This window comes from Pipistrellus kuhlii, unplaced genomic scaffold (assembly GCF_014108245.1).
Source record: "Pipistrellus kuhlii isolate mPipKuh1 unplaced genomic scaffold, mPipKuh1.p scaffold_m20_p_1, whole genome shotgun sequence".
NCBI lineage: Eukaryota > Metazoa > Chordata > Mammalia > Chiroptera > Vespertilionidae > Pipistrellus > Pipistrellus kuhlii.
Window position 1 is genome coordinate 106800114 of NW_023425404.1, and position 16841 is coordinate 106816954.

Here is a 16841-nt window from a genome sequence, read left to right on the forward strand (position 1 = left end):
CGGGAAAGCTTGTTCTCTTTGCCCTGCGGCTGCCCCTTAGGAAGGGCAGAGAGCATGGCTCTGAGGGCTCCCTGTGTGCTGAGTCAAGTTCCACAGCCAATGGAATTGGCCTGTGTCCTGGTCTGTAAAATGGAGAAGCGGGTCCCAGTGCCTTCACTGAGCTTTGATGGCAGGCTGGGCTGAGTAGTGGAATAATGACATGAATTTTATGTACCCAGGGGAGGGTATTTGGGTGGGACCAGGCCTGCAAGGGAGGGCAATTATGGCAATCAGGCAAGCAGAGGAAGGCAGTTGGAGGGGCCAGGCCTGCAGGGGAGGGCAGTTGAGGAGGACCAAGCCAGCAGGGGAGGTCAGTTAGGGATGACCAGACTAGCAAGGGAGTGAAGTTAGGGGTGATCAGGCCTGAAGGGGAGGGCAGTTAGGAGTAATTGGGTTGGCAGGGGAGCCATTAGGCACCAATCAGGCTGACAGGGGAAGGTTTAGGGGGTGATCAGGCTGGCAAGCAGAAGCAGTTAGGGGCAATTAGGAAGGCAGGCAGGCAAGCAGTTGGGAGCCAGCAGTCCTGGATTGTGAGAGGGATTCCAAATGGAGAGCGTGCAGCCCGAGCTGAGGGATACACCCCCCCCCCCCCCAATGCACAAATTTCATGTACCAGGCCTCTAGTATTATAATAACTATGTATGGTGCCAGGTGAGTACTGGAAATAGCATCAGAACATTTTGTAAAGTATGATTGTCTAACTACCATTCTGTACAAAAATAATACAAATAATATTAAATGTAAATTATAATTTTAAAAATGTGTCAGGAAAGAAATGGATGCTAACATTTTCCCTAATATCACTTTTAATATTTTTTAATTTTCCCCTTTAGTTATCCAGGGAAACGATATACAGAAGTATTCTCTCTATATTTTATAAAATTATAAACATGATTTACTAACACATATACTATTGATACTTTTACAAACATTATTAAAAGGCAAAGTGATAGGAACTATCTTCTAATAATGAATCTCAAGTTCTTTAATAAAGAACTTCAAGAATACTCATGTGCTTATCCCTTTCTGAAGCCATTAATTATGAATCTGACAGCTCCACCTTTTTGTCCAAGACCACAAATGTTATAATGATAATAATGGAAAAGAGTTATTAAGTATTCATTTCTGTCTTATCGGTGAAGAATTCATGTCATTGGTTAAATAACCCAGGACTCATCCAACTATATTGAATCTACAAAATTCTATGATTTTGTCATCAGGTCAAAAACTTTTTGACTTAAGGTTTTCCATAACTCATCCTGGTTGTAAATGATCTTTTAAAAAAAATTAATATTTATTGAGATTAGTCCAGATTCATATGTGGTTATAAGATGTAAAATATAGAAGTCCCTGTGCATAGTTTCCAGTTTCCCCTAATGTTGTTATCCTGCAAAACTGTAGTATCACAATATTTATATCAATACAATCCAGCAATCTTGCTCAATTTCCAAGATTTACTTTTACTTACACTTGTGTGTATATATTTTATTATATACTAGTGGCCTAGTCCGCAGATTCAGGCACATTGAAAAGAAATTAATTAGAAGGTGGCTGCCAGGATGGGATTGAGTGAGATGGGCCTGGCATATCCTGGAGCCAACCTCCCTCGTTCCCTCCCCAGCCGACCACACTTGGGTGGCTCCATGGCTCAAAAGGCATCTGCAGAGTGAGCAGGATCCTTCCGGCAGGTGGGGTCCCTCAGCCTGGCCTGCAGGGATTGGCCAAAACCGGCTCTCCGACATCCCCCAAGGGGTCCCGGAGTGTGAAGGCCACTCTGCAAAATTGCTGTAATACAGAACGCAAATACAAATGTGCAATAAACCAGATTTGGGGCCAATAGTGCCCCAGCAACAACATAACCTATGGCCAAAGGTGGAATCATGCAGCCCCATGAGGAATCAGGCTCCCTCTTCTCTGGTTTCGGGGTGTGTCACCCAAGAACCTCCACTGCCAAGTCATTGCAGCTCCACATCTTCTGCATTGAGCATCTGCCCCCTGGTGGTCAGTGCACATCATAGCAACTGGTCAGATGGACGGAGGGACATTTAGCATATTAACCTTTTATATATTTAGATAAGGTCTATGCCAACACTTTCAACAGCTCCAATACCATGAGGATTTCTAGAGTTGTTCTTTTATATCCACATGATTGACTTTTACACCCCTTCTCTCTGACTCTGGCTCCCTGTCTTCCATTCTTAAAATATTGCCATTTTTAAAACATTACAATGTATATAAAGGTCATGTAACCTTTGAGATTGGCTTTGTTTTACTTGGAAAAAACCCTGGTGATGTGTCTAAACTGTTATTCTGTCAATAGTCTGTTTTTATGGAGGAGTTGTATTCCATGGTGTGTATGTACTAGAGTTCATTTAACCATTCAACTGTTGAAGTACATTTGCACTGATTCTAGTTTGAGGCTATTACAAATAAGTTTCTATGAACATTGATATATAGGTTTTTGTGTAAACATAACTTGCAATAATCTGCTATAATTGCCCAAAGTGAAATTGCTGGATCTTATGGTACATGTAGGTTTAGTTGCATAAGAAACTACCAAACTGTTTTTTAGAGTGGCTGTCCCACCAGCAATGAATAAGTGACACAGCTTTCCGCTCCTTGCCAGGATTCGGTGTTTGTCACTGACTTAATTTTAGCCATTTTGAGAGGTGAATAGCAATACCTGATTGTGGCTTTAACTTGCATTTTCCCTAGCAGCTAGTGATGTTGATCATCTTTCCATATGTTTATTTACCATATATACCATGTATATCTTTGGTGGAATATCTGTTCATATCTTTTGCTCATATGCTAGTTGAAATTTTGAATTTTTATTATTGGGTGTGAGAGTTGCATGTGTTTCTAAATAGTAGTCTGTTGCCAGATACATGGTTTGCGAATCTTTTCTCCCAGTCTGTAGTCAGTCTTTTCATCCTCTGCACAGAGGCATTCACGAACAAAACATTTTATTTTTATTTTTATGAGATAAAATTCATTAGTTATCTTTTTATGGATCATTCTGCTTATATTTAGTCTAAGAGCTTTTCACCTATCTCTAGATCATGAAAGTCTGCTATTTCCCCCCTGAAAATAGGAAAATAGCTATATTTATAGCTATATTTCACAGTCTACGGTCTATTTTGAGTACATTTTTGTATAAGGTGTGAGGTTTAAATTTGCTTGCTCTAGGTGGGTTCTTCTTGCTGGTTCTGCCTACCAGTCTCTGTATCCCTTGTCAGAAACAAGAGTCTCAGGTCAGCAGGAGTAAGAGTGCTTCCCCAGGCCACTCGGTTTGGGCAGGGCTCTGACTTGCCCCTGCCCCTGGTGGTGCTGGCTTGGCCTGCTGTCCCAGGGACTCCCAAGCTGTCCATAGGAAAAATGGGCCTTGGTAATTTTTGAGATCCATTTTTATAATTAAAGAACTTTCCAGTCTCACATCTATGCATTAAATGTTGACTCAGCCCATGAGGGAAAGAGTTCATTTGTTTCATGAAAAAAGCAATTAGGAAAAGTGTATATTAAATGCATTTAATTATGTAGGTATTTTACATCAGTATTGGAATTCTTATTTAGACAGTAGGCATAGATCAATTAGACATACAACATAATTTGAGAGACAATATAATAATATTAATAATAAAAGTCACTTTTATTTATTAGGTGGTGTTATATTCCAAGTGCTGAACTCTAGGTTGCTATATTATATTGCCTCTAATGCTTAAAACAATCCTACTAAAGTAGGACTTGTTCTCCTTATTTTATGGTTGAGTAATTTAAAGTTCAAATGTTTAATTAGCTCACAGAGCAACATGCAGGTGGTAAATGCAAGAGATGTGAATGGAGTCCAGGCTAATATGAACTTAAGTGGAAAGATGTTTCTTTCCACTAAAAGGCTTAGCCTGCCTATTAGAGATAAAACATATAAGATGCAAAAGAGCACAGATGGAATGGATTTATAATACAGTCATCATAGTCATAAGTCAATGCAAAGTGAGGTCAGTGCCACATGAGCAGTATTTGTAAGACAGCCTTATTGACTGCCTCATTGTCACAATTTTACATGGGCCTGTTTCATGGTCTTTTCAGCTTCTAGCCTCTTAAGGTCACCTCTCTAGCCTTCTTTAATTTTTATGGCATACTGTAGTGCTGTCTACAATGAAGCCTTACATTCACTTTGTCCCAGAGGGTATTTGAGAGAGAGAGAGAGAGAGAGAGAGAGAGAGAGAGAGAGAGAGAGAGAGAGAGAGAGAGAGAGAAAGAAAAAAGAAGGAGGAGGAGCAGGAGGAGGAGGAGGAGGAAGAGGAGGAGGAGGAGAAGGAAGAGGAGAAGAGGAAAGGAGGGAGGGAGAGTAACAGCCCCAGCCAGTTTGGTTCAGTGGATTGAGTGTCAGCCTGTGGACTGAAGGGTTCCAGATTCAATTCTGATCAAGGGCACATACTCAGGTTATGGGATCCATCCCAAGTGTGTGTGTGGGGGAAGCAGGTGCAGGAGGCAGCTGATCAATGATTCTCTCTCATCACTGATGTTTCTATCACTCTCTCCCTTCCTTGCTGAAATCAATAAAAATATTTTTTTAAAGAAAGAAACAAACAAAATCTGGCCTCTCCCTTAGATTCTACAGAAAGGAAGAACGATTAATATTCATGAGAATTTAAAAAGTCCAGAAAAGAATCTCTTTAAATTACTTCGCTTATGTATTAACGAATGAAAAGTCACATGGCAACATGAGTCATGGTTCAAAGTTTAAATCCTAACGGTTCAAAGGTTAAATCCTAATAGTTGAGATTTCTCACTTCTAAAAAAATCTCACCTGTTTTCATTGATTTTTTAGGGAGAGAAAAAGGAAGATAGAGAAAAACATGGATGTGTGAGAGAAAGATCAATCAACTGCCTTCCATATGTGCTCTGACCTGAGATCAAATCCCCAATCTTTTGGTGTACAGGACGACACTCCAACCAACTGAGCCATCCAGCCAGGGTGAGCTTTTTTAATTCAAGAAATCCAAGGAGCAATATTGTCCTTCCCTTACTCTATGAGGCAGTGAGTCATTTCTATTTTAAATATTTCTGTTCAAAAAACCAATTCTGCTTCAATTAAATAAACAAGCCCACTAACCTTCACAAAGCTGTAATGGCACTGTCCATCAGCACTGGGGATTAGGAAATTGTTGTCAAAGCTGATCTCCAAGTGATTACTTTCATGAGTAATGACTGTCCAGGAACATCTGCTGTTCTCCGGGAAATTCTGAGGCCAGTGAGGGGATCTGATCGTGCCGTTATCTGAGTGAAGTATTCCACCACAGCCTTAAAAAGTGTTATGGAAAAAGATCATTAATTTGTGAGAAAAATAACAATTTTGATAAACCAAGACTTTTAGAGAAAATATATTTCTAAATATGAGATTCAGTTCATCTTTCCTTTTTTACGAGTCACCTTTGGGGCAGGTATACAAACAAGAACACTCAATGAATGTAAGGTGCATTGAATCCAGAGGAAGCGTCAGCTGTTACTGTTTTTTATACCCCTATGAAATCAACTGAGAACTCTAATTCTTGTCTTAAAGTGTATGGGCTTCTATCCTGTCTTCAAATGATACCAATATGCTTTACTCCCATGAGGCTATATAATCTTGGTGGCCCAGCAATCCCAAAATCTGTATTTTATTACCACTAACACATGAGAATACAGGTCTATAGTTATTTGTAATTTAACTCTAACACACAGGACTAGAGAAAATGATTTTGAGGAGGGGAAAATTATTCCATTAAAGCATCACGATTCATTCATATTAAAACACTGATGGATGAAAATAAATTACATCAATTGACATAAAGAAAATTCTGGAATTATTTTATACAATTGAAATACATACTTAAGACATGACAAAAGAAAAAAAAAAGTAGAGACTCAAGACAAAATGAAATCAAATTAAAGAGTATTCCTGAATCTTATGCTTTTAAACCCTTGGAAAATCAGTGGTTCATCTGAAACTTCCCTCTGACTTACACAGTAACCAGTGGTTTAATGAGGGAAAATGTGACTCATTTCATAAAGATCTTCATGATAACTGACTCTCCTGGAAAGAATTGCTCTGTGTATGTGACACTGCAGGCTTTAAAGAAATCCTGATTAAAGTCTCCAGTGCAAGTTCTTATATTTTCTGGGAACTTCATATCTTACATACACAAAAGTTATATCCTTTGAAATCAAATGTATGATCATTTGCCATGTACTACAGGCAGAGCATTCATTCTAAATCATAAATCTTATCTTGCAATTTTGTGGCTCAGCACTTTTCAATGGTGCCCTCCTGTTTAAGGAATAATATGGAAGCCCAAGCTCTTCTTGATGTAGACTCTTATCTTCCTGCCATCAGCTCACCACTCATCAGTCCTCCTCCAGGCTCCAAACATATTAAATTACATGTAATTCCAACACATCTTTTCTATTACTTGTCATTCTGTGACTCTGGAGGTAGAATGGTGAAGTGTTAAGATAAAAGTTTCTGGGCTCCACTGTCTTTATTCAAATCCTGACTCCAGTGATTACTAGCTACATGACCTAGACAATCCTAGATTTCCACCTGTGCAAAAGAGAAAAAAAAAAATGTATCGTGTCTTCCTTGCAGGGCTGCTACATGAGATGACACATTTAGAATTTAGTCTTCCAGAGAATGGGTACAAAATATATACTTGTTGAATTTGTTATTAAATTTTTTAAATAGCTCAATTAAAAAAGACAATAAGTGCAGAGAATGTTTCTTTTACCTAAAGTGTGTATGTTCCATGTAGCATAAAATCCACCATTTTGCACGGTATGGTCTGAATTGAAAATCACCACCAGCTGGTTAGAGCCAGACTGGATTGGACTGGGGCTTGAAGTTCCACAGTATTGTCCTATTATGGGCGATCCTGGAGAACCACCATTCCTGACAGTGACAGAGTCCCAGGCACAGGTGATGTGGCTTTCAATATCAAAGTCACTAAATGTAAGCTGCAGAAGAAAAAAGCAATAATGAGGCACTCTTAGCCTATGTAATAAAAGAGTAATATGCATATGGACCAAATGACAGAACTTCCAGTTGTTACGATGCACACTGAACAGGGTGCAGATGCTTAATGCAGGAGCTGCCCCCTGGTGGTCAGTGTGCTCCCATAGGGGGAGTGCCGTTTAGCCACAAGCGGGGCTGGGCTCATAGCTGGTGAGCACAGTGGCGGCCTTGGGAACCTCTCCCACCTCTGTGGCAGTGCTAAGGATGTCCAACTGATGGCTTAGGTCTACGAGGAGCAGGCCTAAGCCATCAGTTGGACATCCCCCGAGGGCTCTCAGACTGCAAGAGGGCGCAGGTTGGGCTGAGGGACCCTTCCTTCCCCAAGTGCATGCATTTCATGCACCAGGCCTCTAGCTATTTTATAAGCAAGTTGCGAGTTTATCTACCTAGAGTGGGATAAGGTTCTCCAAATCATTTTATTTTGTCTTAATTTATACATTTTAGTATTTATGTCTCGTATTTAATTTCCCCTGCCCTCCTCTCTTCTTTCTTATTGAAGTTTATCCTGAAAATTGTGAGAAGGAATATTTCTCTCCAAACTGCAGCACTAGTGGACCTCCCCAGTGCCCTGGGGAGGGATGGCAAACATATCAAAAACATGAATACACTGCAGGTGCAGAATTATCTTCTACGGTATGTATACTCTGCAATGCTAGAAAATGAGAGTTCATATTTCATTAATTGTAAACTTGTAGATGTAAATGTATATACTCTAAAGAGAGAATTTTAGGGATAAAATGATCTGATTGCAAGAGCAAAGCATAACATTTGTTTATTAAAAGAACTCTGTTCCTGCACAGGACATGATGTTGTAGTTCTGATGGTCTCAGGAGTAATTTACTCAGGCATCTGAACTCACAGTGATGGTGTCACCTTGTGGGACTTCCAACAACCAAGCACAGTGGGTCAAGTTGTCATACAAATCTGGGTAGTTGGGGCTTGCGATCACTCCACTCTCACCTATTTGTATTCCACCACAGTCTGAAAGTAGATTTGTTACATTCTAAATAAAATAGGAAAAAATTGCCTGCAAATCCAAAGTAAGGTAATACTTAAAACTGTCATATTTTATGATTTAAAAATACAATAAATAAGTATATATGTGAAATTGGATAAAGGCAAAGTAAAACTGGGTTAAATATTAGAAATACACAGAATGCCATATACAGAATCACACAGTGAAAATAGGCTCAAGTTTAATATGAAGCAAAAAGAAGATAATCTGTACCATAAATGGAGAATAATTTTATGTGTGAATAACCAAGAGTAAATGTACTTGAGACAAAGTAAATAATATTGCCTTTCTGGAAAAAACTAGGCCAGTGAAAAAAATATAAGATGGAAGAATATAATTAGTACCATAATTGAAGACTCTGTTACCTGATAATAAACATATATGTCAATAGTAAGCTTTCACAGTACACATTAGCATAGCAATTTGAAGAACAGATATACTTATAAAGCATAGTATAGTATGATGTTTTATACAAATAAACATCCTGAAGTCTGACTTCTTTATTTTAATTTAATAAAAAAAAAAACTTGACAAGATGATTGATTGAGTAATCAACCATTTGATTGTAACAAAAAAGATGTTACATGAAACCATAACCAAAACATTTTGATTCATATCCAAACGTAATGGAAAGAGAGGAGATCTCCAAAATCAGCAAACAATAAGTGTACTCAAATTCTGAGGGGTAATCACAAACTGAAATTGTATTAGTCTGAGAGAATGCAGAACCATGCTATGAGCCACAGGGATTGGGGTCTATGGTTCAGACAGCAAGAGAACACATGGCCTTGCACCTCCTCAAAATCAAGGCGTGGAATTGAGAGTTTTATGTTAAGTTGGGAATCTAAAAGAACTGCCATTTAGTGAAAAGGAGCTAGAAAACTTTAATGGTCCAAAGAAGCAACAGGAGTCCCGCCTATATTGGGTGAAATTTTCAGGAACTAAAAGGAATGTCACAGATACAATCCAACACAAAACATTAGCAAATAATATCCAATAATATGTTCAAAACATGCACCATGACCATGTTAGATTTATTTCTGGATTGGGTTTATCCTGGTAATCGAAGAATGGTTTAACAAGAGAAAAAACTTTCAATATAATTTATTACATTAACATACTAAAAGGAGAAAAATAGGACCATCTCAATAGATGCAGAAGAATTATTTGATAAAATCTTGTATCCATTCACAGAAAGAAAAAAAAAGAGAGAGAGAGCAAACAACTTTTCATATACTAAGAATTTAGGGACTTATTTTGTTCTGATTAAGAGTACTTATTGAAAACCCAAGACCAACCAAAATATTTAACAATGAAATATCATAGGCATTGACATTAAGGTAAAAAAATATTCTATCATCTCTTCCATTCAAAATTATGATAATGGTTAGCTAATGAAATAATGTAAGAAGAAGAAATAAGGTATTTGGGCTGAAATAAAGCACTATTATTTGTAGAAAATATGATTTACACAAAAAAAAAACAAAGATAATTATAGACAAAATACTAATACTAATGAAATTATAGCAAGATCTTTGGGTTAAAGATCAATGTAAAAAAATAAAAATTTCTAGATATCAACAACAACCAAACAAAAAATGTATTTTAAAATGTCTTATTGGCATTGGCAACAACACCAATAGCAACCTAGAAATAAATCTAACAAAATATATATGTGATCTTTACAGAAACTATTATACAAATTTTATCTATCATTTTATTGCTAGAGTTTGAGAGTTTAATCAGAAGTCTTACCTGTAAAGAAATACTCTGCATGGAATCCAATATGTTCTACACGGTCATTAGTGACAAAGTGTATCCATACCTGAGAATAAGGTATAACCAGTGGCACTGCAGATGCTACAGGTCCACAAAGTCTCCATATCAGAGGCCCATCAGCATTACCTGAGCAAAATATCATACCAAGAGCCATTATTTATATAGACTTTAAGTGAATTCAGTAAGAATCAATCATAACAAAATTTCAAGGTATTCATAACACATGTTTAAATTATTTCATAGCAGACATTTCAAAAAATTTCTTTCCATCTTTGTCAACTGAAAAAGAAAGAGCCCCTCTAGCAGGGTAAAAATAAAGAAATAAAATGTGTAGTTTTGTATAGAACTATTTTTCTAATATAGGTACCATTTTATCCTAATTTATATTTTCATAATTATTTTAGCATATCTAAACTCAGACAGAACATTTTTCTGCTTTCATTCTTTTTTCTAGGTGCAGTCAAGGATCCCTCTTTTTTAGGGAGTAAGAAATATAAAACAACAATGTCAAAATACATTATCAAGATAAAAGTGATAGGGTTCCAAAATGGCAGCCAGTGAAGTGGAAGCTCCCAGGACCAAACCGGAATTACTACAAAAATACAGAAAAACCACGCTGAGTAATCAACTGAAGACTGGCCGGAGAGAACCCTGACAACCAAGGACAGAAAGTGGAGACCACACAGAGACTGGTCCTAGAAGAGGCCGGCAGCGGACCATATGAGAGAAGTGCCCAGGGAGCTGGCTTCACCAAGCAGGTGGGAGCCCAGAGAGAGTGAAGACACATGAGCAAGTGCCTTTATTGGGGGTCAGGGTGGAGGATGCAACAAAAGGGTGAAGGATTTCCCTGGTGCATTTGGGTGTCACCAGCCACAGTCAGGGAGGGCAAGCAGGGGAGCTTGTGGCAGGGACCAGCCTTATCACTCTGGTTCACATGGTCACCTAGGCAGGTTGCTCACAGCCTGTTTGTGGGGATGTTGAGGCAACAGGAAAACATGAAGTTTTTTAATTTGCGATAAGCTTTTGTATAAGTTCTGATGTGAACACAGTTTAAATTTCTCTTGGCTATGTGATCACTGTGTTATATAATAATGTATTTTTAATTTATAGGAAATGTTTTCTAAAGTGGATGCACCATTTCATTATTATCAGCAATGTATGAAAATTCAGGTTGCTCTGTGTCCTCACTAGCATCTGGTATTGTTGGTGAGTGTTTTTAAATCTTAACTTTATAATGTCTTGTTGTGATTTTAATTTGAATTTATCTAATGACTAATGAGGTTGAGTTTTTTTTCCCTTTGCTGTTTGTATTTCTTATTTGATAAAAATATCAATTCAATTATTTCACCCAGTGTTTTATTTGTTTTCTTATTGAGTTTGATATGATTAGCAAATATCTTCTCCTTATCCTTTCATTCTTTTAGTGTAATTCACAGAGCAAAAGCTTTGGTTTTGATGAAGTCCAATTTACCATTTTTTAAAAAATGATTTTAGTGTTATAATTAAGAACACATTGCCCAACCAAGATTACAAATAATTTTTCTTCTGGAAGTTTTGTAGTTTTAGATTAACATTTCAATTTATGATACAACTTAAGTGTTTTATATAATGTGAGGTATGGATTGAAGTTTTCTCTTTCTCTTCCTGCATATAGATGTCTATTTGCTCTAGCACATTATTTGAAAAGGCAATTTCCCCCCACTGAATTGCCTTTGTGCTTTTGTCCAAATTAAAATGTCCTTATTTTTGTAGGTGAATCTGTGCTATTCTGTTACATTGAACTGTATATCTAGACTTTTGCCAATACTATATTGTTTTTACAACATAGCTTTACTGTTTTTATTTCTATAGATTTATAGTAAGTTTTGAAATAAATTAGCATATGTTCTCTAATTTTGTGCTTTTTAAAAGTTGTTTTGGCTATTTTAGTTGTCTTTCCATATAAATTTTTAAAATTAGTTTGTAAATATTTCACATTGCCTGATATTTTTATTGGGATTATACTAAACCTAAAAATCAATGTGATAAATGTTTCATGTGCCCTTGAGAAGAATGTGTATAGGATTGTGATTTGGTGAAGCATTCTGTAAAAAGTGAGTCAGGTCATGTTGCTTCATAGTGTTACTAAAGTCTCCTATATCCTTAAAATCAATCAATCAATAACATAAGTGCCTAATATTTAAATGATTTCTTCACTGAATTTAATAAACTAATATAAAAGGTATTAGTACTTAGACCAAGAACTATCATATATGGAGCTGAGTATTTTATGAAGATTACTTTTCACAGTAATGTAATTAACATTTATAGTGCACCTGCAGTGCTCACACTGATCTGCTGTTTTTTGTGTCAAACAATATCACTGGTCTTATAAGTCAACAAAAGATAATATTTTCACTGTCAATAAACTGAGGGAGTAGAGAGATTGCATTTAACTGATTTATTTGATTCTATGAGCCAGTGGTTTTGAGCCAGGTGGCAGTGGTGAGGGTTTACCAGAATTATATGAAGAACATTCTCAAACTACAACATCATTTCTCTAGCCCAGATTGTTCTTCTGTTGATGTAGTTGGTCTATGAACACAGACTTTATCTAATTATCCTTCTAGAAAATGCTATCTTCCATGTTTTCAAACCCATCATTGATTCCTAAAGTTGCCCCAGAACATTGCCAACAGAAAACTACATTAGTTCTGGCTGCTTTCAGCCTATTTTTTTTCTTTACATTTTGCAATAACATGGAACTTGGTGAACCTTGGACAAAATAGATGATCTACAATGTTTCTTTCTCTTTGTTGTTTGTTTGTTTTTTAAATAATAATAAGAACATAATATCAATAGATAATGTATGCCTTGATTATGGGAAAGAACTGAAATGTATTCATCTTTCATGAATGAAGATATTTAAACATCCTTAAGAGAATTATGGTTTACCAAGTATACCTCAATCCTTCTCTGTCATAAAATCAAAGACAAATTTGACTGCTCTGGGGATGATTCCTCAAATGACTTCCAGGTGCTTTTCCATCTGGTGTATTTCGAACTTCTTTTTACTTCTAAGGCTTAAGTAGACGTCCACAGCTGCTTTTGTAAATCCTATAAGTTCAGTAAACCACTGACACTGACAATTTTATGTTCCAGTCTCTGAAGAAAGGAGTCTGGAGTACTGGGTTACAGTGAAGGGGCCACATGAACACATTACTAATAAAAGAGCAAAGACAAACCAGAATCTCTCATCAGTTGAGCCATATGGTCTGGTTATGAACACGGATTCATCTCTCTCACTGCTCATTGGGCATGTGTTCCTCAGTTGGGCACACACAGAATTATGGCTCTGCTGACCGACATTCTATTGGACCTTATGTACGTATATCACAGCCATCTAGTTCCTTTCATCCCCGGTGGTCTCCAGGCATAACAAGAATTGTGTAGATAAGTAGAAGAACAGGATCTTATTGAACTCACCCACTCGGAACTCTAGGACATCAAACTGACAGTCTTGGTGACTTTCTAGGTAAAAATTCTCAAAATGAATGTAAATGGATGAATTTCCCTGATTTGGATTGCTGAGAGTCCATTCACAGTTTAGGTTTCTTGAGTAATTGCTGACTCCATTATAGCCAGGAGAAGTAAAGTTTCCTTCCGGGAAATTGGTAAGGGCCCCACCACACACTAAAGATACAAAAGGCAACAGAGAAAGTAGTAAAACTCATGCCATAACAGAAGACACAAACAATATAGGAACAATCAGTAACATAACAGCAGCAACATTTTTACATTTTTTCCCCCTAGGTGAAGTCAAGGCTGTGGGTAAAACAGCTGGTTTATGTATGCAAACTATGGAAGAAGTTTTTGTGGTTTTAGGACAAAATATGTGCAAAAACAAGCAATTTCTTTATTTTCCTGTAGAAGAATGAGTAGGTAGGGATTGGATCTGCATCAATATCTCCTAAGTTGGGGCTTACTGGTCATGAATGTTTCAGTTAGAGGAATATTGAAATACAACAGTGATCCCAAAGGTTTCTAATTAGCAATTCTCCACTTGATCCAATAATTTAATTGGTTCAAACAGATTATATAACATTATAGTGCCAATAAATTGTCCCTTTAAATAGGAAATAAAGACTTCATATATCAATAACTCAGTCTTTTAATATGTAGTTCAAATTTTTCTAAATGTAAAACCTCTTAGATAATAACACCAATAAAGAGAGTAGGAGGATATTTAGAATAGAAAGGCCATACCTTGCTTAATTTTCCAATACTCTATGTCAAAGGTGAACACCCCCCCCCCAATTCATTTATGCTGGAAATGTGTATAAGGATGGATTGCTAAGAAACAGTAAACTATCTCTGTCTTAAATTAATGTAGATACTTTCTGGAAGAGAATTACCTTCTAAAAGGAAGATGGTCTCATAGCACAAAAGAATAACAGAGGACTGTGGGAATGAAAACCAGCTATAATCATGGAATTGATCTAGTATCTCTTCTAACAGCATTTTTTGTAAAGTTTTAATTCGCAATGGCAATCTTGCGAATTAAAACCAAAGGAATTTTTATTTTTAAGATGTTTATCTATCATGGGTTTTCTATCTTGTTATGCATGTCTGTCTTATGTAGAAGATCCTAGCTGTCACTTTAATCACTAAAGTTAAAGTAAATGGCTCTGCTGCTGTGGGCAGTAGCTGCGGGGACATCTGCAAGCATATATATTTATAACACCCTGTATTACCTGCATCTTCACTGGATGTGTAGGAAGCACTGAAGCCTCCATATGGCCTGGACCCATCGGTGAAATAAACGACTTTCATTGTATTTCCTGAAGAGTTGATCTCATCACTTATATTCACACTGCTACACAGCTTCCCGAGCATGGGGGAGTTACTCCTAATGCCATTGAACACCTGTTAGAAAAACAGTTTAACCTTTAGACACACAGTCCATCTTACTGAGTACTTTTTAGGAGGTTATATTCCCAGCCCAGAGACATTTCCTTCTAAGGAAACCCTGTGCTAAAATGAATTACTTAACAATTCAGGCTCCTCGCCCAGTGCCACAAACCACTACGTTACCCAGAGCACACTCTGTGGCCTCAGGGTCATTTCACTAAATGAAAATACAGCAGCAATGCCCTCCTGCCAATGGTGACAAGTGAAAAACTGCTGTACTCTTTGCAACAGGAAACTGTACTCTAAATGTAAAGTAGATGTGCCAACATGCTTACATCTCAGTTCACAGAGTCCACTGCTGGGCAGTTTTTTTCTTAACAATGCATCAGGACCTTTGATAATTAGAATGAAGACTGAAATTTTTTGTCTTTGATGATGTAAACTATGTAATCAAATACTTTTAAATGCCTTGAAAAGTAATTTAAAAAGTCAGTCTCATTATCAATTGTTCTTTCCTAATTACTAACATATTTAAGCTTCAATTCTCTTACTAATTTGAAATTTTAAAAGTTGATTAGAGTATCGGTGATTCCAATATATTAAACAATAACTCTAGTTATGTTCATAGTTATAATAATTGGCAAAGTGTGATTTAACATTCCTGGATTTTACAGTTCAAGGACGATCCAGAAGTAACTATACAATAATTGAATGAGTGATTGTTTGACATTTTTTTTTTTTTAAGAAAGGATTTGAGTGGCTCACAATTAGAAATAATGTGTCAGAGTATGACACTAAGAGCTCTGGAGAAAGAGAATGTACTTCATCACAAAACTATAAGCTTTTTTATTTACTATTATTGATTATTAAATTTAGCTCCTTCTTGCTTTCCTTCCTCTCTCCCTACTCCTTCTTCCTCTCCCCTTTTCTTCCTTCCTCCTTTCACCCCCCCCCCTTTCTCTCTAAGAAGTTCTCAAATAAATAAAGGGTGAACAAAGGGCAACCCAGATCCCCTTGTTGGGAGTAAAGAGCAAACAAAACAAACCTCAAATCTATAAAAATATATTGCAAAGGAAAGGAATGTGGACATCATACTAAAAATTCAGAAATTAATTCTGAAGGTGTTTCTTTGTTGGAGTTTTAACCTCCCCAGGAGAAATAATCTATAGATATGACACCTGTAGTTTCCTCTAATTAAATAGTCATCTCCCCACTTGTCACCTCTCATGAAGCACACAATGGACAGCCCCAGCCCTGCACACAGAGCTTCCATTAGGCATTCATTGTTAAATAAACGAACAACCCAGGGTTCCCAGACAATTAGGGAAACATCTTAAGGCAAAGACAGAGACAAATATACATAAATAGGAAACATAAACTTAAATTAAATTGACCACAGAAAGAGAAAAAAACTTTAAAATTATGATTAATATATTCACATATTAATATTAATATATTGAACACATTTGATATTTTAAAATATGTAATATTCAATATATTAAAAAACTAAGGATAAAGTAAGTACAATACAATTCTAGATATACTCATTCTTAAAACTTTATCACTCATCTCCATTTCCTTTAGAAGCGGCAAGATCATATGCCCGACTTAACAGAGAATCTTAACCAAAAAAGGGAAATGCACATGTCATACAGCCAGGCCTCCAGCCCGGGAGAGAAAGGAAGGGACTTGGACATTTAGTGAAGGGAAATCCCAGCATGACAGCTGGCATCAGGCTTGCAGAACAAGGCTCATGGAGGGATATTGCTAGAGAAAATGAAAAAAAAATAATAATAGATGTACTTTATTATACAAGGTGGGGACCTATGTCTGGAGTGGAAAGTGTGTGGAAGAATTAGTGATAGATGCATAGAAAAGCAAGAAAATGTACAAAGGACACTACTAGCATTATTACAAAAAACTAATGGTTTTTTGTAACAATACTAAATAGTACACTACCTGGCTTCATTGCTAATGGTATTTACATAATCATAATTATGTACACATTAAACAACAATTTAAACAAAATCTGAGATCTAAGTATTTTTGGAGGAAGTTGGGGGAGTA

The 16841-nt window shown here is 36.7% G+C and overlaps 1 protein-coding gene across 1 annotated transcript in view; it reads right to left on the minus strand.

Moving 5' to 3' along the window:
* The window catches only part of CUBN (cubilin), a 291544-nt gene that overhangs the window by 66959 nt on the left and 207744 nt on the right, over nucleotides 1–16841 (minus strand). Inside the window, exons 49-54 of the mRNA XM_036459129.2 lie at nucleotides 14618–14789; nucleotides 13350–13556; nucleotides 9861–10010; nucleotides 7950–8071; nucleotides 6807–7032; nucleotides 5156–5343 (exon numbers count right to left, since the gene is read on the minus strand). Of these exons, the coding sequence (XP_036315022.1) occupies nucleotides 5156–5343; nucleotides 6807–7032; nucleotides 7950–8071; nucleotides 9861–10010; nucleotides 13350–13556; nucleotides 14618–14789 (1065 nt within the window). The remainder of the gene's footprint in view (nucleotides 1–5155; nucleotides 5344–6806; nucleotides 7033–7949; nucleotides 8072–9860; nucleotides 10011–13349; nucleotides 13557–14617; nucleotides 14790–16841) is intronic.